A 27355-nucleotide genomic window follows, 5' to 3' on the forward strand; every position below is an offset into this window, starting at 1 on the left:
GGATCGAGTCCCACATCGGGCTCCCGGCTCAGTGGGAAGCCTGCTTCTCCCTCTCCCACTCCCCCTGCTTGTGTTCCTGCTCTCACTGTCTCTGTCTCTGTCAAATAAATAAATAAAATCTTTAAAAAAAAAAAAAGAAGTAAAGAAAATGGGTTGGAAATACTTCATATCTAAAATTAAAAACCAGGGCACCTGGCTGGCTCAGTCAGAAGAGCATGTGACTCTTGATCTCGGGGTCATGAGCTTGAGCCCCACATGGGGTGAAGAGGTTACTTAAATTTAAAAACTTTTAAAAAATAAAATAAAATTTAGAAACCAACAATACATTTAAAAAATCATTCACCACAATCAAGTGGGATCTATTCCAGGGATGCAACAGTGGTTCAATATTTGCAAATCAGTCAACCTGATACATCACATCAACAAGTGAAGGGATAAAAATCATATGATCATCTCAAGAGACGCAGAAAAAGCATCTGACAAAGTACAACATCCATTCATGACAAAAACTCTCAACAAAGTAGGTTTAAAGGGAACATATCTCAACATGATAAAGGCCATATATGAAAAACCCACAGCTAATATCATCGTCAATGGGGAAAAACTGAGAGCTTTTCCCCTAAGGATAAAGACAAGGAGGACTACTCTCACCACTTTTATTCAACATAGCACTGGAAGTCCTAGTCACAGCAATCTGACAACAAAAAGAAATAGAAGGCATCCAAACTGGTAAGGAAAAGGTAAACCTTTCACTATGTGCAGATGACACGATACAATACAGAGAAAACCCTAAGACTCCACCAAAAAACCACTAGAACCGATCGATGAATTCAATAAAGTCACAGGATACAATATCAATGTACAGAAATTTGTTGCATTTTTTACACTAATAATGAAGAAGCAGAAAGGGAAATTAAGAAAACAATCCCATTTATAATTGCACCAAAAATAATAAAACACCCAGGAATAAACCTAACCAAAGAGACGGAAAGACCTGTACTCTGAAAACTATAAAACATTGATGAAAGGAACTGAAAATGATACAAATGGAAAGATGTTCTATGCTCATGGTTGGAGGAACCAATATTGTTAAAATGTCCACACTCCCCAAAGCAATCCACAGATTTAATGCAATCCTTATCAAAATACCAACAGCATTTTTCATAGAACTATAACAAATAATCTTAAAATTTGTATGGAACCACAAAAGACCCTGAAAATAACCAAAGCAATCCTGAGAAAGATGAACAAAGCTGGTGGGATCGCAATCCCAGATTTCAAGATCTACTGGAGTAATCAAAACAGTATGGTACTGGCACAGTAACAGTGACTGATCGACAGAACAGAATAGAGAGCTCAGAAATAAACCCACACATATATGGTCAATTATCTACGACAAAGGAGGCAAGAATATACAAGGGGTAAAAGACAGAATAAATAAACCTCTTCAACAAATGGTGTTGGGAAAAGGGGACAGCCACATGCAAAACAATGAAACCGGACCACTTCCTCATACCATACACAAAAATAAACTCAAAATGGATTAAAGCTTAAATGTGAGACCTGAAATCATAAAACTTCCAGGAGAAAATATAGGCAGTATTTCTTTGACATCCGTCACAAATACATTTTTCTAAATATGTCTCCTCAGGCAAGGGAAACAAAAGTGAAATTAAACTATTGGGGCTACACCACCAAAATAAAAAGCTTTTACTTTTTGCGAAGGAAACCATCAACAAGACAAAAAGGCAATCTACTGAATGGGAGAAGATATTTGCAAATGATATATCCAATAAGGGGTTAACATCCAGAATATATAAAGAACATATACAACTCAACACCAAAAAAACCCAGAAATAATCCAAATAAAAAAATGAGCAGAGGACTTAGCAGACATTTTTCCAAAGACAAATGGTCAACAGACACATGAAAAGATGTTAAACATCACTCATCATCAGGGAAATACAAATCAAAACCACAAGGAGATACCACCTCACACCTGTCAGAATGGCTACCATCAAAAATAAAAGAAATAATAAGCATGGGGGCTCCTGGGTGGCTCGGTCAGTTAAGCGTCCAACTCTTGATTTCGGCTCAGGTCATGATCTCAGGGTTGTGAGATCGAGCCCCGCATCGGGCTCTGGGCTGAGTGTGGAGCCTGCTTAAGATTCTCTCTCTCCCTCTCCTTCTGCCCCTTCCCACACTCATGCTCATTCTCTCTCTCCCCTCCCAAAGAAAGAAGGAAGGAAGGAAGGAAGGACGGAAGGAAGGAAGGAAGGAAGGAAGGAAGGAAGGAAGGAAGGAAGGAAGAAAGAAAGAAAGAAAGAAAGAAAGAGAAAAAGAAAGAAAGAGAAAAAGAAAGAAAGAAAGACTAAGTTGGTGAGGATGTGGAGAAAAGGGAACCCTCGTGCACTGTTGGTGGGAATGCAAACTGGTGCAGCCACTGTGGAAAACAGTACGAAGCTTCCTCAAAAAATTAAAAACAGAACTACCATATGCTCCAGTAATGTCACTACTGGGTATTTATCCAAAGAAAACAAAAACACTAATTCAAAAGATATACCCACCCCTATGTGGATTGCAATGTTATTTACAATAGCCAAGATATGGAAGCAACCCAAATGTCCATCCATAAACAAACGGATAGAGTATGTGGTATATATACAATGGACTATTATTCAGCCATAAAAAAGAATGAAATCTTGCCATTTGCAACCCCATGAATGGACCTAAAGGTATTCTAAGTGAAAGAAGTCAGAGAAAGACAAATACCATATGATTTCATTCATATGCAGAATTTAAGAAACAAAGCAAAACAAAAGAGACAAACAGATCCTTAACCTCAGAAAACCAACTGATGATTGCCAGGGGGAGGTGTGTAGAGGGATTGATGAAATAGATAAAGGGGGTTAAAAAATTAAATTAAAATTTAAACCAAAATTCATTACTTAGTATTTGTTAGATGTCTGCTATTTGCAAGACAAAGAAAACTGTTTTTATATATAAGTATCTCTCTCTGATCCCATGAAAGGCAGAGGAAGAGTAATCCACTTGGCTTCTCAGAGATAAGCCTGAATGACCTTCATACCTGTATTTAATAATCCTTTAATTTTCAAGTAATTTTATGCTAGGCCTCAAACTCCAGCGACTGAGGCCTTCAACACTAAACTATAAATGTCAGGACAAATCCAAGGATTAAAAACATCTTAAGTCTAGTTAATTTTTAACTTCTCTAAAAGTGCCTATCCATCACCAGGGTGTCTGGGCATTCCATCATAAGAAAGGTTTATGAGAAAATGAAATATTCCACTTTTCACTTGCCTCGGTGCAACAGAATAACTTTGTACATAGTATTTTCTGGTATACCAAGCCACCACAGATGACAGAGGATATAGTTAGCATCTAGAACATTAAATTTCATCCAAAAAAAAACCCAAAAAAACATCCAGATCAGAGCCCATGAGGAGATTATCCAAATGGCCCTCGGAGGTGCTGGATCTGCTCTGATTAAAGACAGCTTTCAGGGGCGCCTGGGTGGCTCAGTTGATTGGGCGTCTGACTCCTGATTTCGGTTCAAGTCATGATCTCCGGGTCATGGGATCGAGCCTGGAGTCAGACTCCATGCTCAGCGTGGAGTCTGCTTCTCCCTCCCCCTCTGCCCCTTCCGTTGCTCTCTCACTCTCTCTCTAAAAATGAATAAATAAAATCCTTACAAAAAAAAAAAGACAGCTCTCAGAGGGTCTGGATATGCTCTGGCGTGGACCACCACACTAAGAACTCCAAATGTCGTGGGCACCCTGCGCACACGACCTAGACCAGGGGTCAGGCAAGTGGGTGAAGGGCAACATCCCTCTTCAGAATGTACAACCATGAAGAATGGTTTTAAGGAAAAGAAATTCTGGGTTGCTTTTTATCTCAGCCTAAGAGTACAGCGGCTACCCCACACGGTAGTAGGAGAACAAACAGTGGCACAGAGAACCTACCACCAGTCTGGCAGGGACTTCAGCGACCAGCCCCGGGAAGACGATGCGAACCCACTGCTTCTAGGGCTTCCAATGTTTAGGTGATGTTACAAATCTGGATTATGTTAAATCTGGTTTATAAATGTTGACAATTAACCCAAAATTTTGTAAATGATGTGATCAAGTCCCTAGGTCAGATCTGGCTACAGGGCAGCAGTCTGCACTTTCTGGCTGGACTTTTCAAGGGCCAAACCTTCTCAGGCCACTGCTGATCACATTCTTACCAGGGCTCAGGGCTTAGGGCAGCAGGGGTCTATCTATTGGCCCACAGGTCACAGGGGCTACCCCCAAGATCTGGCCGTCAACCACACTTGGGAGAGTCACCTCAATCTCTGTTATGGAACTCTAACATGGTCCCTTTCAGGCCAGATAATGTTGCCTTACCACTTAGTGGTATTGTGCTTAGATCTAAAAACGGGATCTGGGGTCCCTGGCTGGCTCAGTCAGTGGAACGTGTGACTCTTAACCTTGGGCCTGTGGGTTTGAGACCCATGCTGAGTGTATAGATAACTTAAAAAAACAAAAAAACAAAAAACTAGGGGTGCCTGGGTGGCTCAGCTGGTTAAGTGTCTGCCTTCGGCTCAGGTCCTGATCCCAGGGTCCTGGGATCAAGCCCCATGTCGGGCTCCCTGCTCTGCGGGGTGTCTGCTTCTCCCCCTCCTTCCTGCTCAAGCTCTCTCTCACTATCTCTGTCTCTCTCAAATAAATAAAATATTAAAAAAAAACTTTAAAAAATTTAAAAATTAAAAAAAAGTAATAAAAATAGGATCCAATCAGCTGTGTATTTTGTAAAATATAAGCTCTAAGTTATTTTAGGCCTGAAAAATTATAGGCTAAGGGGAAAAAAATCTCAAACCAAATATAAAAAAAATGTAAGTCACCAAAGGACACGAAGAGTGCATACAGACTTTAAAACGCTTTAGCAGTGAGGGGGTCTTTCTGGGTTGCTATTGTTGTTGTTGTTTTTAATTGGCTTGTTTTTAGAGTTTAGAGTTTTTGCTTTAAAAAAAAAAAAGGAGTGAGGAAAAAAAAAAAGAACCCCTTACAAACACATTTATCATTTTTACATATTATATGATGCACGTTTCTGCTTACAACATGGGGCACACATTTAAGTTACAGCCCTCATTTTTACCTGATGGAGTTCTGAAAAGCTGTCCAATCTTCTTGAAAGAGTGAGTTGGGAGGAATATCATCGAGCTTGCACTTCTTCCGTATTGACTGGAGAGTACTGGTGAAATCGGACACGTACCTATGAGGAAAGAAAAAACCCCGACAGGGATGTTATCGTAAAGTCCTCGGCTCTAAAGACACCTGGAATTACATGGCTTTGGACAAAGGGCTAAGGAGCTTGAGAGCATCTTTAGAGGCTCCCATTGAGGAGTCAGACGACTTGTAAACTCTGACCACAGAAGGGTCTTCTCTGTATGGCCGGACCATCTTTCTCACCTGGAAGGACAGCTTTAAGAGAGATGCTCAAGACGAGACAGAAGGGAAGAGCCACTAAGACAAAGACTCTGGTGACCCACCAGGTGGTAAATGACTCCCTGGCCCAAAGAACTGTCCTGACATGTCACGGTCCCACTAAGATATCCAACCATCACCTAGCACAAGGTAAGGCAGCTCGCTGATGCCCAGGGTACTCTTGCGGGATTCTTGCCCCCCCACCCCCAATTTATTTTTTATTTTTATTTTTTTAAGATTTTATTCATTTATTTGACAGAGAGAGAGAGAGAACAAGTAGGCAGAGAGGCAGGCAGAGGGAGAGGGAGAAGCAGGCCTCCCACGGAGCAGGGAGCCCGATGCGGGGCTCGATCCCAGGACCCTGGGATCATGACCTGAGCTGAAGGCAGCGGCTTAACCGACTGAGCCACCCAGGTGCTCCCCCCCCACCCCCAATTTAAATAGCCAAGCTCCATGGCAGGCAAGTGCCCGGCTTGAATGGCACAGGACGTGAAACTGGATTCGAAGCTGAAGCCCCTCCTCCTCAGGCAGGTCTTTGCTCCCCCAGTCAGTCCCCCAGCTGCTTTCCTTCACAGCACCCAGCACAAGTGTAAGTCCGTCGCTTTTTCATGTGTGTGTTTAATGTGCTAGACTAGAAGCTCCGGGAGAACAGGGACTATCTCCTTGTAGCTCATAACAGTGTCCCCAGGAATTAGCACAGAGCTGGGCACAAAAGAGACACCTGGAAACAGTTTCTGGATGAATGCAGAACTTGAGCTGGGGCTCTGAGAAAGTGTCTGGGTGTCTTTGGGCCTGTTTCCTCATCTTTAAAATGGACTTAATTAATGGGGTCTTCTATATTGCCTCAGGGAGTCGTGATGATCAAATAAATGAAACAGGAGTTTCTGGGTGGCTCAGTTGGTTAAGCGTCGGACTCTTGGTTTCAGCTCAGGTCATTATCTCAGGGTCATAAGATCGAGCCCTGCATTGCGCTCTGCGCTCAGTGCGGAGTCTGTTTGTCCCTCTCCCTCCTCTCACGCATGCTCTCTCTCTCTTGCAAATAAATAAAATCTTTAAAAACTAAATAAATGAAATAATATATAAAAAAGTTCTCTGAAAAGTATAAAATGAAAGCTGATGTGGGGTGTTGTTGTTTCTGAGGATGTACAGTTCTTGGAACATGAACGAATGTGTGCACGTCCTTGGGAAGGTGTGGTAAGGAGGACACGGGTGAGCGGGGGTCTTGTTCTCTGGAAACCACGAGGCTCCCTGAAACCTAGGACATTGGTGTGCATCACAAGAAGCCTGACCTCTCCCCCTTCCCAAACCACTAGCTCTAAGTGAGGAAAATGGGATGTGCCCCCCAGGGCACAGCCCTGAAGACAGCTTTCTTGGAGGAATTGGTCCTTGGGGGAGGGGAGGGGCCTCAAGGGCCACCTGACAGGGGCATGGTGAGGAATATAATCGTGCTTCAGTGTCACGTTAAACAACTGGGCCACCACCCTACAACTATGACAAATGGGTCTTAGAAGAGTGTGCAACCCGATGATGCACCTGCTCGGGAGCAGCTCATGACAGGGTCCCCGGGACGCGGAGTGGGCAACAGAGCACCTGGGGCGGCGGGGGTGGGGGGTGGTGTTCCTGTTCAGACACAGTGTGTATCACATCACATTTTCACCACATTCGTCCCCAATCCTTCCAATTCTCTCTCACCATAAACATTTCCGGGTGTCTCTACCACGTAAGAGTCGCTGTGTTGCGGGCTCTAATTACCTGCTTTCACTTAATAGTCACGACTGCCATGGGGAGAGCATCATCACTTGACTCAGAGAAAAGACACCAGGACGCCAAGAGGTCCCAAGCAGTAAGCATCACAGCCGGTACTGTGCCCGGGGGGCTCCAACCCCAGAGCCCACACTCCTGGCATAGCTGGAAAGCCCCTGATTCTGCAACCTCTTCTCACCTGCTATACCCGATGGCCTCACCCTAGTTCAAGTTCCTGCTTCCCCTGCGTGCTCCATCCTGCCATCCCTAATGTTCTCCCCATGACTCAACAGTGTCCCACTTCAACCCCGCTTGGGTTAGCTTCACACTGATTGCCCTCACTTTATAGATGGCAGCTGCTGGGGTAGCTTCCAAATCTTCCCTTCTCAAGGTGACCTAGTTTCGCCACATCCCCTCTGTACAGTTTGAATTTTTAATATAGATCTGTGTTATTTTTTAAAATGAAGTAATCAAAATAACCAACAAAAGAACTAGAAGTAAAAACATCACTCACAAGAACGGAGAAGGGCAGGGGATAAGAGAGAGAACAGCCTCAGAGAACACTAGTTCCTCAAGATACAATAGTTAAGGTTGATAAACAAAAAATCTTTTTTAGGGGCGCCTGGGTGGCTCAGTCGTTAAGCGTCTGCCTTTGGCTCAGATCATGATCCCAGTGTCCTGGGATCGAGCCCCGCATCGGGCTCCCTGCTCAGCGGGAAGCCTGCTTCTCCCTCTCCCACTCCCCCTGCTTGTGTTCCCTCTCTCGCTGTGTCTCTCTCTGTCAAATAAATAAATAAATAAAATCTTTAAAAAAAAAACTTTTTTAAAGTACAGAGGGAAGAGCTGAATGTCGTAAAATGCTCAAAAGTGGGTATTTCTGAGCAGAAGGACTAAGGGTGGGCAGGAAGGGAGGAAACCTTTCACTTTTTTATACCTTTATGTATTTTTTTAAAAATTAATGCATTATTTTTGTTATTTCATAATAAAACTTTTAGATCTCAATAAAAAATTTCTTTCCATCCCCAAAATCCTGATTAGTGGTGGAGACAGAAAGTGGCCAAGTCTGTCTGGTGAGACTTGTTGCTCGTATGTCTCCTTCTACAGGAACACATCTGGGCCCCTCTGGTCACACCTCCACCTGAGAGCAGCGCCTGCGTCCTTGGCAGCCCTACGGCCTACACTGTGAGCTGCCCTCTGATGGTGCTGACTGCCCACCGTGGTGACTGAGAGCTCCCAGGGGCCGGCCCAGCATTTCTGGAATGACAAGAGCTCCCTGAATTTACTACAGGAAAACAGCATTCTGTTTAAAAAAAAAATTCTTCTGGGGCGCCTGGGTGGCTCAGTCAGTTAAGTGTCTGACTCCTGATTTCAGCTCAGGTCATGATTGCAGGGTCATGAGATCAAGCCCCAAGTCAGGCTCTGTGCTGGGTGTGGAGCCTGCTTAAGATTCTCTCTCTCCTTCTGCTGCCCCTCACTCCACCCCAAGCTTGCACACTCTCTCTCTCTAAAACAAAACGCAAAATAAATCTCTTGAGACTGAGGGTAACTCCAATCTAGAACAAGCTACCAAGGGAAGGTCTTTGGAGAGCCTAAGAATGTATCTGTCTATAAGCTGGAGACTAGAGCTCTGACCTCCTGAGGGCCCTGGCGCCTTGACTGCACAGGTCAGAAACTCCAGCCTATACTGCTTGCTCGCTTTTCCTTTTTCCTAACTCAACGTGACTTCATGTCCTCTTCTTTCCTTTCTTTCTTTAATCAGCTCTGTTATGATGTAATTCACACACCGCACAATTCACCCATTTAAAGAGCACAATTCAATGGTTTTTAGTGTAGTCACAGAGCTGTGTGACCATCACCACAATCAACTTTAGAACATTTTCATCACCCAAGAAAGAAGCCCTGTACCTTTTGGTAGTCATCACGTCTCCTCCAAATGCCCACCTCTCCTCAGCCCTAGGTAACCATCAGTCTATTTTCTGTTTCTATTGATTTGCCTGTTTTGGACACTTCACACAGATAGAATCATATAACGTGTGGTCTTTTATGACTGACTTCCTTTACTTGGCATGTTTATATTTTTCTCATTTTATATTTTTAATTACACAAGAAATGTCCTCCTTTTTTAAGAGTCAGAAAACAACAAATAAAGCTAAATTCCCTATGAACACCACCCTAGTCCTTTCCCACCTCCCCAAAGATAACTGATGTTTTGAGTGCATGGCCTAACCTTCCACACATCAGGGCTCAGAAAACTTTCTGTTAAGATCCAGATATTTTAGGCTTTGTGAAGAGCAAGTTCTGTCCTAACTACTGGATTCTACCTTCATAGACCATAGGTAAGTGAAGGGGCATGACTGCGTTCCAATAAAACTTTATTTACAAAAACAGAAGGCAGGCCAGATTCGACTCATGAGCTAGAGTTCGTCGACCCCTATTCTACAGGAATATATAACGCATGTTAAAGCATAAAAAAAGATCCAGAACAGGGATTGGTACTTTTGGATTTTTTTTAAATAAAGCTTTCCTGGAATACGGCCATACCCATTCATTTATGTGTCATCTACAAAAGTCTCTATTGATTGCAAGGCCCACAAACCCTAAAATGCTTACCACATGGCCCTCCGCAGAAAAAGCTTGCTGAATCCCACTATGGAAAATATGCCCTATTTTTTATATGTTCTTTTTACGTATTATATTAGACTCTACATAATATTCTGCAATTTCCTTTCCTTTTTTTCACTGGACACTGTTTTTGAGATCCATCAGTGTGGATATGTGCAGGTCTAATTAAAGCTGTAACTGCCAGAGTTCCTTTGTATGAATAGACCATATCTTATTTAGCCATTGCCAAATTCATGGATATTCAGGTTGCTTCAAATGTTCCATTATCACTAATGGTGCTGTGAGGAATATCCTTAAGATCGCCCCCTTGGGGGATGCCTGGGTGGCTCACGGGGTTAAGCATCTGCCTTCAGCTGAAGTCATGATCCCAGGGTCCTGGGATTGAGCCCCATGTCGGGCTCCCAGCTCAGTGGCGAGCCTGCTTCTCCCTCTCCTCCCCACTTGTGCTCTCTCTCACTATTTCTGTCTCTCTCTCAAATAAATAAAACCTTCAAAAAAATTTGAAAAGAAAAAAAAAAGATTGCCCCCCTGGGGTTCAGGTACACGTTCTTCTCCAGGGCCCAGAGCGGGAACACAGAACACACGCATTTTTAACTGGGGCAGACAGCACCCTCCGGTGTGCCCTGTCCCCACACCCCAGCCTTACTTGGCAAAGAGGGATTTCAGTGCTGACAGCAAGCCACAGGTCCCCAGGCCGTTGGTGAATCTGATGCATCTGTCGACGGCTGCAGAAGCCAGACTGAAGAGCTTGTTCACAGAGTGGCTCAACTCCTGCACACAGTCAATGACTTCGCCGTGCTCCTGGTCAGCGAATACGGACAAACGAGAGCCATCTCAGACTCGAGAACAGATGAACAGACAACATTAAGATGGGGAAGACCTCCAAACCTCTTCACCCGTGGTCAGGCGGCAGAAACGCAGTCCCAAGCTGCGAAAGCCCTCCCAGAGCCCGAGCCAAGGGGATGACATCCACATGGCCCATGAGATCACACACACCAACCCCTGGCAGAAAAGCCCTACATTTTTCATCTCTTCCCTTTTTCTGTGATTAGATGGCATCTCTCCTCTGGCTCTAAAGCTAGAATTCAAATTCCCTGTATCAAACACTCCAAAAGAATGTAGGGAAAGGAAAATGCTTCCTTCAGGGGCAAGAATGTAACTGAAATGGAACGGACTTTCTAGGCACGTCGCTAGAAAACTGAAAAATGGCAGGAGGTGGCAGAGTTTAACTAGTGTGAGATCTGCTCTTTAACATCAACTCGTGTCATGCTAGATCACCTTAATATTGGCAACGGAAATGCCTTCCCTCGCCCTTGGAGGCCCGCCCAAGTGAACCTGCCCCTGGGGCACCGTCCATGGAGGCTCGGCTCCTATGCCCATCTGCAGATGTTCCTTAGACCGAAGGCTGCCATAATAAGAATTCATTAAATCAGGGAGATCATCAACTTATCCCCCCCCAAAGATTTAAGTCTCTCATTCTGCTGGACCTTTATTTGAGATTTTAAATAGAAAATCGGTAGCATATCCGTGGTCTCATTTTACACTTGGATTGCAAGAGTCTACCAGGTACTTAGAGCCTCTTTTTTGCGAAGCTGTTCCCCATCTATGCACTTTCTCCGGTGCATCCCACCCCCCTCCCTGTGGCTGGCAAACCAAAGGACCCCTCCCTGGCCACTGGCAGTGCTGGGACATTACCAACGGCACCGCGCTGATCTGGATGAGGACGTTCTTCTCTTCCAGGTCGCCGTACTTCAGCTGGTACGGTTTGTACGGAGCATACACAGCCTCCACCAGTTCCGTGACTTTCACCAGGTTGTGCTCATCTTGAGGGAATCAAAAATTAAAATCGATAATGAACAAAGGGGCCGAAATTGCTGGAAAACAACGGGTGAATGGTACTCTACTGGAACTTCTCCGGTTTCATCTTAGGGGTGACTGCCTTTTGTTAATCTGCTTTGGTTGTTCATGGAAGCTGCAGCAATCACTTCAGTAAATATTTTGATGAATTTGGGCTCTGGGTATAATTTGTCTAGAGCACTATCAAAGACGTCAACTCCCTTCGTCCCACAACCCACCATGGCTAAAAGAATCCCTTCAAATGATAACTCTAGTCAAGATGCAGTTCCAGAAGTGCTACAGAGAAAAGGCTCTGCAGGAAGAACACTTTTCCAGGACTTTAGAGACAGGATACCTCATATGCTAGGCATTCCAAAAATTCCTATATTCGACTACATAAAAAAATATAAAGCATGTTTGTATCAAAAATCGAAATGGGCATATTCCAGGACACAGCAATTCAGCTTCTAGGCTGAACACTTACACCCAAGTGACTTCAGCATGCATTGATAATCTTTGCCTAAATAAACTTTTACACTGCTGATCTCCTAATCTTTTTGTTTCTTCTACATCTATTTGTAGGCCTTCTCTTGTAAAGAACAAATTTTCCTTTCTTGCTCTCTTTAATATAATAATCCCCACAAACTCATAGATTCTTTTTATATTCATGTGTTATGATCCATTATTGTCATTATTCATTTCGATGCTCAAATTATTTCGAATTTGGTCAGTGGTTGCCCCTTCAGGCTGCCTCCTGTAATCTTTCTGACACATCCCCTAATCAGCCTTTAAGTGCATCAGCTGGAATCCAAAATCTTCTCTAGCCTGCAAGGACCCACACGGGCTGACCTCAGGAGGTGAAAGAGGGAGGCAGTGAAACACAAAGGCTCTTTTATCCAAGCTCCCCTGCCTCTTACTTACGTGACTTTGTACAATGACAGACCTTTGGATGCCTGTTTCCTCAACTATAAGTTAAGGTTAATAATGGCGTCAATCTTATAAGGCCTTAGTGGAGATTACATAAAATCTGTGTCTAGCATGTGGTAACACTTCATAAAAGCCAGCTCTTTTTATTTATTACTGCCCCAGCCTTTCCTCCTTCACAATTCCCCTGGCCTCCAGCCTTCTCTCCAGTTCCTCGGAAGCACCAGGCTCCCTTCCAGTCACGTGCCGATCCTTCTGTCTGGAAGGACCTTGTTCTCCCTTATCCTCTGGGATCTGGTCACCACCCATTTTTCTTCCAGGACTCACTCAGCTCAAGTCACCGGGCTCGATCAGCTTTGTTGGCTCATATATGCTCCTAGAACCACTCGGCTTTTCTTCAAAGTACTCATCTCATTTTGTAATTATACACCCATTACTATGATCATTAGGTTATCTCCCACCGGAATAGACGTTGGGTGACAGCAGGGACAGTGTCTAGTTTCGCTCGGCATAGCAACCTCAGCATCCAGCATTCCAGTACTCGTCCATTTGTAGTTGAGTGAATAAATTAAACATGTTGTGAGCTATCCATAAAGCAGTCATGAAAAATAATTGGACATCTATACATATAAAACACACACACAGCTGGAAACCAGAAATACAACTGGGAAGGCAGAAGGTAAAAATCTGTGGTGGTGGATCTGATTTGCAACAATAAGTATAAACTGGAAATATGTATTTCCTAGCTCTGTCCAACAAAAGGTCCTAGAAGCCCAGCAGTAATGAGTACCCTCGGTGTCCAGACCTTGTTCTAATACCATTTCCCACTAGAAGACACCAGGCTCCTTGGCAAAACACAGGTCTGAGACAGGGAAGGTATGTGTTCCTGGAACAGTTTGTGCCAAACAGCAAGAAAGTTCTCAAAGACTGATGGGCACATGTCAAAAAGATCCAGGAGGCAGCCCAAAGGGGCAACCACTGACCAAATTTGAAATAGTTCAAGCATCAAAAGGAACAGTGGCAATAACAAATCATAACACAAGGAGTAAAAAAAGAATCCATGAATTCACAGTGATATGAAAGTGAGGAAAGGGGGCACCAGGCTGGCTCAGTCAGAGAAGCATGAGACTCTTGATCTCAGGGTTGTGAGTTCAAGCACCACATGGGATGTAGAGATTACATATTTAAATAAAACTTTAAAAAAAAAAGTGAGGAAAGAAAGGGAAATCTCTTCTTTATAAAAGAAGCCCTGTAATGGGGCGCCTGGGTGGCTCAGGCATTAAGCGTCTGCCTTCGGCTCAGGTCATGATCACAGGGTCCTGGGATCGAGCCCCACATCGGGCTCCCTGCTCCGTTGGGGGGGGGCCTGCTTCTCCCTCTACCACTCCCCCTGCTTGTGTTCCCTCTTTCGCTGTGACTCTCTCTGTCAAATAAATAAATAAAATCTTTAAAAAAAAAAAAAAAAAAAGAAGGCCTGTAAACAGATGTAGAAGAAATGAGAATTAGGAAATCATCATTTTATAATCAGCAGTGTAAAAGTTTATTCAGGCAAGGATTATCAACAGATGCTGAAATCACTGGGTAAATGTTTTTTGAGGATTAGTATATTCCTATGGGCTCAAAGCATCACCCCATGGATTACTTTTTTTTTTTTTTTTAAGATTTTATTTATTTATTTGAGAGATAAGAGCGTGAGGAGAGAGCAGGTGCAGTGAGGAGCCGAGGGAGAAGCAGACTCCCTGCTGAACAAGAAGCCAGATGTGAGGCTCCATCCCGGGACCCATAACCTGAGCCAAAGGCAGACACTCAACTGACTGAGCCATCCAGGCACCCCAAGGATTACTTATTAATTACAAAGAGGAAGAAGTACCGTAATAATGGAGAGATCTAGTGGATACATCTACCAAGTGATTAATCCAACCATCACCAATGATTGGACATTATGTGTCTCCTGATGTGATGCCACAGGAAATACACACCATCATCAATGTAGCATTCTTGCCAAAATATTTCATCTAAATTTAATCTTGAGGAATCAAACAGTTCCAGAATATGGGACATTCTACTAGAAAATTACCCTGTATTCTTCAAAGAGGTCAGTGTCATGAAAGACAAAAGAAAGATGAGACGACTGTTTCAGATTAAGAGATTAGAGACAAGACAACCAGATACATTGTGCATCAACTGATCTTAAACAGAGGCAGAGGTGGGGAAGCAGCTATGAAGACTTCTGTGGAAAAAAAAAACTTTCGTGGAACAAATGGAAAAATTCATATATTAGGTGACATTACTGAGTAAATATTAAATTTGGGAAAGTTAATAACAGTAACAAAATACTCTATTAAAAACATATTTAAGGAGGGGCACCTGGGTGGCTCAGTCAGTTAAATGTCTGCCTTCTGCTTGGGTCATGATCCCAGGGTCCTGAGATCAAGCCCCAGGTCAGGCTCCCTGCTCAGTGGGGAGTCTGCTTCTCCCTCTGCCCCTCCCCCCCCGCTCATGCTCTCTCTCTTTCTCTCTCAAATAAATAAAATATATTTTTTAAGATTTTATTTATTTCTTTGAAAGAGAGAGAGAGGGAAGGGGGGGGAAGAGCGCGGGGGTGGGGGGGAGACAAGCAGACTCCCTGCTGAGCACAGAGCCTGACGTGGGGCTTGATCCCAGGACCCTGGGACCATGACCCAAGCCAAAGGCAAACACTTAACCGACTGAGCCACCCAGGTGCCCCAATAAATAAAATCTTTAACAAAATATATTTAAGGAGCAGCTGGGTGGCTCAGTCAGTTAAGCGTCTGCCTTCGGCTCAGGTCATGATCCCCGGGTTCAAGTCCCCGGTCAGGCTTCCTGCTCAGCAGGGAGTCTGCTTCTCCCTTCCCCTCTGCCCCCAACCCCTGTTCGTGCTCTCTCTTGCTCTCACTCTATCTCAAATAAATAAATAAAATCTTTAAAAAAATATATTTAAGGATACAGAGACACTCTCATTCATAAAGAATCTGTACACGTATATAACACAAAATACTGTTTCAAGATGGGAGAGATGGAGAATGACCTTCCTTCTTTGTGTTTTCTGGGTTTTTCTATAATGAATACCTATTGTTTATTAATTATAAAATCAACTTAAATTATCTTAAATATTTAGTTTTTCTATTGCATAATCTTTAATATATTTCTAATTATGCCATGTAATGCATTAATTACTAAAATAGAAAAAACGTTAAAGGCAAAATAGAAAGTTAGAAAATATATCTGCAATATACTGGATAAACAATGGAAAAAAATCCTTACTACATAAGGATATTTTGGGAAGATACACCAAATTTTTAACAGTGGTTTTATATATATATATGTATTTATTTCCATTTGTGGAAAATGTGTATTTATATTTGAATTACTGGGAGAAAATAGAAGGCTGCCAGAGGCTCTCTCTGAGTGCTGAGGTGGTGAATCATTTTTATTCTTCTGTATTTTTAGATTTAAAAAAATACTTTTTTGAAAATTTCAATAGGAATCCTTAAAAATCTAAATTTCTATGGCTGGCTAACAAAGCACTTCTATGTCTGATTCTTTGGAGGGTGGTTCTCTCTTCTTCAAGAATGTCCTTCACCAGTGGGAGGAAGGCAACCTGCCCTTCTGCCTTTTGCCCTACCTTCATTCTACTCTGCCCTAGCGGGTAGCATGTCCTACACTCTAGCCACTTGGACACCGCATCCTGGTCCCCTGGAAGCTATCCACATCCCCTCAGCCTCTCCCACAACCGAGACCTGCCGAATGAGTGAGGCAAAACACCTATGAATCATCTGGAACTCGAACAATAAACACATTCCCTGGAATGTACAAAGTAATTATAAGCAAATGTAATTAAAGAGAGTAACTATTAAATACACCAAGTTAGTGACACATAGCAGCCAAACGGCAGAAGCTTCCTGAAGCGATTTCCTGATTTGACAGCAGCATGCGTCACGAGATCGGTGCTACTTAAAAGTTTATGATGCTTTTAACTTACAGGAGACACAGGTAACATACCACTGCTGTTTTCCTAAATGGGAACTAGGAGTGCTTTGCTCCCAGATATAGCTGGGGAATACCCATTTTCCCCGTAACCATCCTTAGTCCTGACACAGCCTCTCTGTCCTTAAAAACTTGCTGATTCCCCATCAAAAAGCTCCTCTAACCTATTTGTTCTCTTCAACTTACTTTTTAGGTTGAGTTGTCTGAGGTTTTATGATGCCTCAAAGGGAAGAGGACTCTACCCTCCCAATGTAACCGGCTGCCAATTCAAGGCCACCGATGCCCAGCTACCTCTTTTACATTCTAAGCCCCTGCTGAAGTGCCCATCACTTCCCCAGAGCATGCAAAGCCCCTAGGTAGCACTGGGCTTGGTTAATACATTAGGCAACAACCAATTCCATAATGGCAATGCTTTCATGGAAAAGCATGGACATCAGTCATCTGAAAAGATAGACAAACCCAGGCCCGAGAAGCTTCAAAAAGAGCAAGTGAAGACAAGCCAGAAGGAATGTTTACATGGGTGGGGGAGCTGCGCCATCTCCAATCCCTTGGCAAAGTGGGTGGTGGTGTCATAGAACTCTAGCAGCTTGAGGAGCTCCAGCTCAGGCCCTGCCCTCTCCACGCTGGAGCTGAGGCAGTCAGGCAGAGTCGGCAGTAAGGCCCCCAGAGTCTGAATCAGCAGCACGGTCACCACCTCGTGGGGGTTCTTGAAAACCTACAGTGGGAGAGAGGTATCTGCGTTAGCACACAGGACCAAAGAGGAGCATACCTTTTAAAAAAGAAGCAGTCTCCTGGACTGCTCTCAGAGGAATCTCTCCAACAGCTGGAAAGTGGCCTAGTCAAGAGCTTTAAGCCCCAAGCAGTCCTTACCCCAAATTCGAACAAGCTCAGAAAGCCAAGTAACTGGCAGAACTTGCAACTTGTCCCAAACAATTGGCTACTTCATGTCTATTACTGGCGCCCAGTGCCTCTTTTCAAATCTATCACACGTAGTATTTAGATGGCCACCCAAAACTGGCCAGCGAGGATTGTGCGGATGACAGTGCAGAAACTGGGAGTGTGTGGGAGGTGGGGAACAAAATGGAATTAAAGAACAGCAATTCACTGAGTCAGGGTTGGAGGACATTTAGCCAGATTTGCAGACGAGCCCACAGCCACCTCTCTCTCCCCTTGACACAGATCTTCGGTAAAGATGGATTTATCTTTTATTCTAAGGACGACCAGGAAGAGTGTATCCAGGGCCTTTTAGATTATAGATTCACTTATTCACTAAGAGTCTTTTTTTCCTGTTTCATACACTACTGATCTCTTGGACAAAACTGGAAAAATGTACACAGTACATTTAGAGAGGGGTCTCAGAGACACCCCTGTGTTGATCAAATGCTTTTTTTTATCATAACGTAACTTAAATATGCACAAACATGAAAACAAGATATAAGACCATTCTTAGGTAACTCTAAGGCCAAAAAAGGTGGAAGTTTAAAAACTATAAAATCAATAAACTCAAATTTTATGAGAAAAGACCCTGAGAGGAATGAAAATGAAAACACAACTTCCCCAAAGTTACGGGATACAGCAAAAGCAACACTAAGAGGGAAATTTAAAGCTTTAAACACGTACATTAAAAAGGAAGAAGATCTCGGGCGCCTGGGTGGCTCAGTTGGTTAAGCGACTGCCTTTGGCTCAGGTCATGATCCTGGAGTCGCAGGATCGAGTCCCGCATCGGGCTCCCTGCTCAGCGGGGAGTCTGCTTCTCCCTCTGGCCCTCCCCCTCTCATGTGCTCTCTCTCTCTCTCTCTCAAATAAATAAATAAAATCTTTAAAAAAAAAAAAAAGGAAGAAGATCTCAAATCAATAACCTAATAACACATTAAGGAACAAGAAAAAGAAGAAACTAAACCCAAAGCTAGCAGAAAGAAGGAAATAATAAAGATTAGAGCAGAGATAGAAAATAAAGAATAGAAAGAATAGAAAATAAAGAACAAAGAATAAAAAGTTAATTTAAAAAATCAACCAAACTAGCTGGTTCTTTGAAAAGACCAACAAAACTGACAAACCTGTTATCTAGACTGACAAAGAAAAAAAAAAAAAGCCTTGAATTACTAAAATCAGATACAAAGGTGGGTACATTTACTACAATTTTACAGAAATAAGAGGGATTATAAGAGAATATGACGAACAAGTATATGCCAACAAATTAGATAACCTAGATGAAACAGACAAATTCCTAGAAACACAATTTGCCAAAACTGATTGAAGAAGAAATAGAAAATCTGAATAGTCCTATAACTAACTAGGAAAGAGGCAGAATCAGTAATCAAAAGTGTGTTGCCCCAAAATTCATATGTTGAAGTCCAAACCCCCAGTATCCCAGAATGTGACTATCTTTGGACCTATGAGCTTTAAAGAGGCAATTAAGGTAAAATGGGTCATCTGGGTGGGCCCTTATCCAATCTGACTGGTGTCTTTATAACAAGAGGAGATCAGGGCACAGACACCCATAGAAAGAAGACATAGGTAGAAGAATGCCACCAGCAAGCCAAGAGAGGTCTCAGAAGAAACCAACCCTGCCAATAACTTGACCGTAGACTTCTAGCCCCCGGAACCATAAGAAAATGAATTCCTATTGTTTAAACCACCCAGTCTGTGACACTTAAGTTATGGCAGTCCTGGCAAACTAATACAAAACACTTTCTAACTCATTCTATGAAGCCAGCATTAACCTGATACCAAAGCCAACCAGACACTAAAAGAAAATTACAGACCATTTCTCTTATAAATACACAATCAACAATACCCAACAAAGTAACAGTAAACTAAATTCAGCAACCATATTAAAAGGATTATACACCATAACCAAGTGGGATGGATCTACCAAATGAAGAGTGGTTCAATATATAAAAATTAATCAATGTAATATACTACATTAACAGAATGAAGGGAAAAAAACACATGACCATCTTGGTTAATGCAGAAAAAAGCACTTGATAAAAACAGCCTTTATGTAAAAAAAAATAAAACAAACAACCAAAAAACTCAATAAACTAGGAATAGAAAAGAACTTCCTCAACATGATAAAGGTCACATTAAGAAAAACAGCTATCATACTCAATGGTGAAAGACTGAAAGCTTTTCCCCTAAGGCCAGGAACAAGACAAGTATGCTATTTTATTCAACATAGTACTGGAAGTTCTAGCCAGAACAATAGGACAAGAAAAAGAAATAAAAGGCATCTAAATTGTAAAAGAAGAAAAAAATTATCTCTGTTCACAAACTATATGTAGAAAACTCTAAAGAATTCACACATACACACAAACTGTTAGTGTTAATAAGCAAATTTGGCAAAGCTACAGGATATAAAATCAACAAGCAAAAATCAGTTGCATTTCTATACACTAGCAATGAACAACCCAAAAAGGAAATTGAGAAAACAATACCATTTATAACAGCACCAAAATGAATAAAATAGGAATAAACATAACCAAGGAGCTGAAAGACCTGTATGCTGAAAACAATAAAAAACTGCTCAAGAAATTAAAGACACAAATAAATGGCAAGACCATCCTGTGTTCATGGATTGGAAGACTTAATACTGTTGGAGTGCCTGGATGGCTCAGTCGCTTCAGCGTCTGCCTTCGGCTCAGGTCATGATCCCAGGGTCCTGGGATCGAGTTCCGCATCGGGCTCCCTGCTCCTTGGGGAGCCAGCTTCTCCCTCTCCCTCTGCCTGCTGCTCCCCCTGCTTGTGCTCTCTCTCAAGTAAATAAATAAAATATTTTAAAAAAGAAGAATGACATTGGCTAACTCTCACTTCCAGATTTCAAAACTTCCTACAAAGGAACACTAATCAAAACAGCGTGGCACAAGCAAAAGGATAGACACATAGTCCAATGGGATAGAGAGCCTAGAAATAAACCATCACATACATGGTCGAATAATTCTCACCAAGACTGCCGAGACCATTCAATGGGCAAAGGACAGACTTTTCAACAAATGGTGCTCTGAAAACTGGATATCCACATGCAAAAGAAAAACACTGGAACCTTACTTTGCACCATTACAAAAAATTAACTCAAAATTAATTAGATCCAAACATTAAGAGTAATGTATAAAAATCTTAGAAAAAACATTTGTTTGGACACCTGGGTGGCTCAGTCGGTTAAGCATCTACTCTTGGCACTGGCTCAGGTCATTATTTCAGGGCTGTGAGACTGAGCCCAGCATTGGGCTCTGCACTCAGCGGACAGTCTGCTTGAGATTCTCTCCCTCTCCCTTTGTCCCTCTCCTGCTTGCTTTCTCTCTCTAAAATAAATAAACAAATCTTAAAAGAAAAAGGAAAAAACACTGGGGAAAATCTTCATGACCTTGGATGTGGCAATAGCTTCTAAGTGCAACACCAAAAGCACAGGCAACAAGAGAAAAACAGATAAACTGGGCTGCATCACAATTAAAAACCTGTGCATCAAGGAACACTGCAAACAGACTGAAAAGACAACCCATGGGGTGGGAGGAAATACTTACAGATCATATATCAATAAGGGATTAATATCCTAAATACAGATTGAACTCAAAACATAAAACCAAAACCCAACTCAAAACTGGGCAACGGACTTCAACAGAATTTTCTCCAAAGAAGATAATACAAATGGCTGATAAACAAATGAAATGATGCTCAACATCATTAGTCATTAGGAAAACACAAATCGAAACCACAATGAGGTACCACTTCACATCCATTAGGATGGTTATCATTAAAAAAAAAGAAAGGAGGGGCGCCTGGGTGGCTCAGTTGGTTAAGCATCTGCCTTCAGCTCAGGCCATGATCTCAGCGTCCTGGGATCGAGTCCTGCATCGGGCTCCCTGCTCCGCAGGGAGTCTGCTTCTCCCTCTCCCTCTGCCCCTCACCCCCCACACTCTTGCACTTTCTCTCAAATAAATAAAATCTTTAATAAATAAATAAACAAGCAAAAGGAAAAGAAAATAACAAGTGTTAGTGTGGATGTGGAGAAACTGGAACCTTCATGTATTTGCTGGTGGGAGGGTAAAATGGTACAGCTGCTGTGGAAAACAGTCTGGCGGTTCCTCAAAAGGTTAAACATGATGATATGATCCAGCAATTCCATTCCTAGGTGTACACCCCAAAGAACTGAAAACAGGGATCCAAATAGGTATATGTACACCCATGTTCACGGCAGCATTATTCACAATAGCCAAAAGGTGGGAGCGGTCCAAGTGTTTATCAACACATGAACGGATAAACAGAATGTGGTAGATATACATAATGGAATATTATTCAGCCATAAAAAAGGAATGGAAAATTCCAGTATCTGCCACAACACAGATAATCCTTGAAAACATTATGCGAAGTGGAATAAGCCAGACACAAAGGACAGATACTGTACAATTCTGCTTCTAAGAGCGACCTAGAATAGGAAAATACAGAGACAACAGAACAGAGGATACCAGAGCATGGGGGAAAAGGGCTTGGGGAGTTAATGCTTAACAGTCACACAGTTTCTGTTTGGGATGATTAAAAAGTTCTAGAAACAGAGAGTGGTAATAGTTAATCAACACTGTGAATATACTCAATGCTGCTTAACTGTACACTTAAAAACGGTAAATTTTATGTTATGTATATCTCACCACAATAAAAGAAAAAGTTACTTCAACTTTAAAACCAGCAAAATTCAAAAGAATAGGACAGATGAAGATGACATCCTGCAAATAAACTTTCTCATCATGAATTCAATCTAAGCACAGGTTCCTTTGAGCTCACAGCATCCCTCTACTGCTTTGCGGTGTGTGATGAGGACTCTCGCACTGCTTCTATCTCTAGGCAAACTACCGACTACAAAGGAAACATCAAGTTGGCTATGGCATTAAACAGAATGCACTTGGTGCCACTGCATACATCATGTAAGTACTGAGTTTGTCCCCAACAGAACAGGGACACCAACATGGTTATCAACATGAATGCACCTACTCAATCACATGACAGCCATTGGTCCTATGGCGATCATGTACATAATCCAAACTATGCTTTTTTTTTTTTTTTAAGATTACCAAAATAATAGAGAATTCACAAAACTTTGGTGAACACCTGTTTAGTTTGATAATCGTCCCTGCTGGAATCTGAGAGAAAGGAACAGAGGAAAAAACCAAACAAGCCAACGAAGAATGAAAGGACCAAACTATGGAAACCTCCCCGATTTGTACTCCTTGAGCAACAGTCTTCCAACTGTCTCCCGGATGCCACAGTTGAGGTGGGCCACTCTTTCTTGGCATCTAAGTGTCTCAAACTGGAATTCATCCTCTCCCCCTGACCTTCCCAGACCTTCCCAGACCTGCTTCCCTCAACTTTCATATTTCTGACAGTAGCATCTCCCTTCCAGCACAATGAAAATCTCTCCTCTGACTTTTCCATTATCAGTTACTAGGCCTTAACAACTGTCCACTCTTCTTGAACTGGATGCCTTTTACTCATTGTGTGAGGCCAGACAAAGCTTCCTGCCTCGTCTCCAACCTTTCCTCATCAGATCACCCCTTCACTACCTCCAAATTCGTTATTTTTTAAATGTTATTTTTAAGACTTACTTACGTTTTCAATATTTAAATATTGCAAGATCCATCAATTATTAACATCCTGCCACATCTGCTTTATTTCTCTCTCTGACACAGGTCTCATGACAGGCACCTCAGCATGTACCTCTTAAAAATGGGGCCATCCTGGAGCACCTGGCTGGCTCAGTCGGTGGAGCATGCGACTTGATCTCAGGGTTGTAGGTTTGAGCCCCAGGTTGGATGTAGAGATTACTTAAAAACAAACTCTTTAAAAACAACAACAACAACAACAACAAAACGGGGGTATCCTCTTACATCACAACATTACAACTCATCAAACTGAAATAATACCTTTATGGTCCAAGTTCAAATTTCCCCAACTGTCCCTATAATGTCCTTGATGGCTTTTTTGTCATCATGCAGAATCCAATCAAGGATCATGCAGTTACATTTAGTTGTCATTCATTCTTTTTTTGTCTCCTTTAATCTAAAATCAACTCTTTTTTTTCTTTCACAAAATGGACATTTTGAAGAATCCAGGACAATTGTTTCACAAAATGGTCTTGCATTTGAATTCGTCTGCATGTTTCCTCATAATAGCACTAGAGTTAAGCCTTCCGGGCAGGGAAACTACATAGGTAATGTTTTGACACCAAAATCATTCTTAAAACAGCAGTGTCATCATTCACTCTGTGGCTCCTGTGTGGCGGAAAATGCCATGCCAAGAGGCTTTGGGAAAATAAGTGATGGCAAATGTCCGCTGGAAATGAAGTTCCTCTGTCTCGTTGTCCCCTAAGTCAGAGGGCACCTTTCAAACTGCACTCTTCCTCGAACATTGGGTGTACTGTGTGAACAAGGGAAACTAACTCTAGGCCAGGTACATTTCACCTGAAGTTAAGATAAAAACAATCCTGTTTAGTCAAACACCACCTGACCAAGGGCCTCTTGCTTCTAGATCAGGAGATAATGGCCTTCAGGAATTCCACAGGCTCCCTGGCTGAACAACACGCAATACTGCCACATTAGATTCTATTTAAGATACAGAGAAGCACGATAAGAAAAGTTTTAAGGAGACCCAAAGATGTTACTGCCTTGGGTTTCGAGGCTTATCTTTAACCCCTTTGGTGAGGGCAGCAAATAGAGAGATGTTTCAAGCAGTGCTTGAAGCAGGGGAGACACCACTCCCAGGGCAGTCGCCCATTCCCCAGGACCCAAGCGAGCTGTTACCTGCGTCGCCCACTGGATTTGCGTGTGCCAAGCCCCGAGCAAGGCGTCATAGAACCCAGTGAGCTGCCGGTCCAGGGGGAGGTCACTCTGGCACAGTTCTTGCCAGGCTGCTAAGAGCTGCGCCTGCAGAGACAGAACAGAGGGGACCTTGCTGAGGAAACATGACATGACGCCCATTAAAGCTGCCCTGCCACCCCAGCGAGGCAAGCCATGTCCCGCTGCGGGTTCCCCGGGGCGATCGGGTGCCCCCGATGACCATTTGATTCAAACAAAGGCGGGGAAACAAGACTTCGCCTTTGCCTGCTCTGATCATCAATTAGAATGTGAATCCGTTGCCCTCCAGGTGCTCCCTTCTCCTTTCACCTCGCCCCAAAGCCTGCCAAGGTCCTTCCACCCGGCATGCTACAGTCTTTGGAAAAGACCTTAAGCTGTGAGTGCATGTGCACTTGAGCTCCATGGCCCAACGCCGCTGCTTAAAGCACACGAGTGCTGGGCCTGGAGGAATTCAGTCAGCCTGGAAGGTGGTCAGGTTTTCACCTCATGTCAACAACTCTAGAAAACAAAAAATTCTTCAGGCTTGCTGAGGGCATAGTAAGGCCTAAGACACGACTCTCCCTTGAAAGACAAAAATGGGAGAAACTGAAACAACTGGTCAGTGTGTAAGTGGAATCCAGCTATCAACCTTCAAGAGGCTGAAAACAAGGGCTTGTGTCTTCCAAGTGGCAAGCAAATGAATCCACAGGTTGGACCAAGAACGCCCCCTACTGGCGAATTAGAAGAAAAAGGCCAGAGGGCAAAGAGGCAGGTGTTTCCCCCTCGGACCACACAATTGGAGCTCTGCAGGCCGGCCTGGGAGCATTCCACAACCCTTAAGCACCCCCAGCTCCTCACCTTGTGGCATTTGTAGTAGTAGGTGAGCAGCTGGGGCATCCGGTCGATTTCAGTAAACACCTTCACAAACACTCTGGACTGATCTAAAGGAGAACAACATCAAAGATGTCCACATGGGTAGCAGGCTTCCTGTTGCAGACCAGAGAAAAGAATTCACCTGGCTCAAGGGGGATATATGTAAGCTCGCCTTCCGAACTGCCTGCCTACACAATGAATTAACTCATGCATGGAGAATACAGATACGAAAAATAAGTCAAGCATAAGGGCAGAATATGTGACTCAGAAGACACCGCAAGCCCTGGCTTGTTTAGATAATGCATCAATAAGCATCTGCGACGGAGCTCAGATTATATTTCAGCAAAGTCACTGTTCCACGGGAACAGTGAAATGAGTTCGAATCAGGACTGGGACGGCGGTGGGGGCGGGAGAGGGTGGGGGTAGGAGCTAAGCCTGGGCTGCAAAACTGAGGGAGACTCTCACTCTCAGGGTTGTGCAAGGACAGGGTGAGAGCCTCCTTAGATTTTGTGCTTTAGGCGATTCACCTGCCTCACCTCCTCCTGGCCCAGACTAGAATCATAAAATGTCAGCGACAGAAAGGTATCTGAAAAACCATCAACCGAACTCATTTCACAGGGGAGGAAAGTGCAGCCCAGAGAGCTTCTGCCAGCTGCCAAGAATAAATCATGCTCTTTACTGCCCGGGGGCCTTTGCACTTACTAGGTCTGGGATGATCTTTCTGGCTCTCTGTGTGGTTCTCCCCTTATCACGAGGGCCTTTCCCAATCAGCCAACCTAAATTAGGTTTCTCCTGTTATTAATTCCCTATCACATCTTTCCCTTTGTAGACTAATTAAGATCTGTATTATTCTATTTAGTTACTTGTAAAACAGTTTATTATCTTTCTCACCCTCGGAAGTACAAGCTCTATGAGGCTGTGACCTTTCCTGTCTTGTCTCACTGTTCCTAGAAATTACCACAGCACATGGTAGGCACTCAAAAAATTTAGTAAAGAAAATTTTTTAAATGTAGTAAATTAGTGACTTTTTTTTTTTTCAAGGTTTTTATTTATTTATTTGACAGAGAGAGAAGCAGGGGGAACAGCAGGGAGAGGGAGAGGGAGAAGCAGGCCCCCTACTGAGCATGGAGCCCAAAGCGGGGCTTGATCCCAGGACCCTGAGATCATGACCTGGGCTAAAGGCAGACGCTTGACCGACTGAGCCACCCAGGTGCCCCAATTAATGACTGCTTTAAATAGCATTGTTTTTCAGCAATATAAATAGCATGTTCGTGGTGGAAAAAGTGGAAAACAAGTAAGAAGAAAAAAACTGCCTATCACACTCCGTTAAACACTGTCAACATTTCGGTGTATACTCAAAGATTGCTTTTAGACAGAAACTGCTATAATGTTTACTAGTCTAAAAATATAACCACAACTTAAAAAATTTCGACGCCACAGAATAGAACTTATTTCTTGAAACAAATAATAAAGCAGAATTTGGCGATACAGCAAACCCAGTTAGTAAAAGCGTTGGAGGGCGCCTGGGTGGCTCAGTTGGTTGAGCGACTGCCTTCGGCTCAGGTCGTGATCCTGGAGTCCCTGGATCGAGTCCCGCATCGGGCTCCCTGCTCGGCGGGGAGTCTGCTTCTCCCTCTGCCCTTCCCCCCCTCTCATGTGCTCTCTCTCTCTCATTCTCTCTGTCTCAAATAAATAAATAAAAAATCTTTAAAAAAAAAAAAAAGCGTTGGAAAACTTAAAGGTGGCATGTGAGTCTTTAGTCCTTACAGAGGAATTCGAGTTTTTCAAGGTTAGTACATTAAATTAAACACAAATTTGTAAAACTGGGGGGAGGTCCCAATTCAGACAAGAGAAAGAAAGAAATAGGAAACCTACTTTGGCAACCATAATAAAGACTTCTAGGCTCCTGCCAACACCACTGACTCAATGCAGAAGGCACTGCTGAGCCCCTGCCTGGTGAAGAGCCACCTGCTGGGTGCTGTGGGGTCTGGTGGTAGACATGTTGTTTTGCAACCACACCCCACTGCCCTTCTTCTGACAGAA

At 43.1% G+C, this 27355-nt stretch overlaps 1 protein-coding gene across 1 annotated transcript in view; it reads right to left on the reverse strand.

The window, feature by feature from the left end:
* Positions 1 to 27355, reverse strand: part of COG7 (component of oligomeric golgi complex 7) — a 73296-nt gene that overhangs the window by 25606 nt on the left and 20335 nt on the right. The window contains exons 5-10 of the mRNA XM_021686846.1: positions 25298 to 25380; positions 24407 to 24529; positions 17136 to 17334; positions 11547 to 11674; positions 10498 to 10652; positions 5158 to 5274 (exon numbers count right to left, since the gene is read on the reverse strand). Coding sequence (XP_021542521.1) covers positions 5158 to 5274; positions 10498 to 10652; positions 11547 to 11674; positions 17136 to 17334; positions 24407 to 24529; positions 25298 to 25380 — 805 coding nt within the window. The remainder of the gene's footprint in view (positions 1 to 5157; positions 5275 to 10497; positions 10653 to 11546; positions 11675 to 17135; positions 17335 to 24406; positions 24530 to 25297; positions 25381 to 27355) is intronic.

Source organism: Neomonachus schauinslandi, chromosome 5, assembly GCF_002201575.2.
Source record: "Neomonachus schauinslandi chromosome 5, ASM220157v2, whole genome shotgun sequence".
In the NCBI taxonomy this organism is placed as follows: Eukaryota; Metazoa; Chordata; class Mammalia; order Carnivora; family Phocidae; genus Neomonachus; species Neomonachus schauinslandi.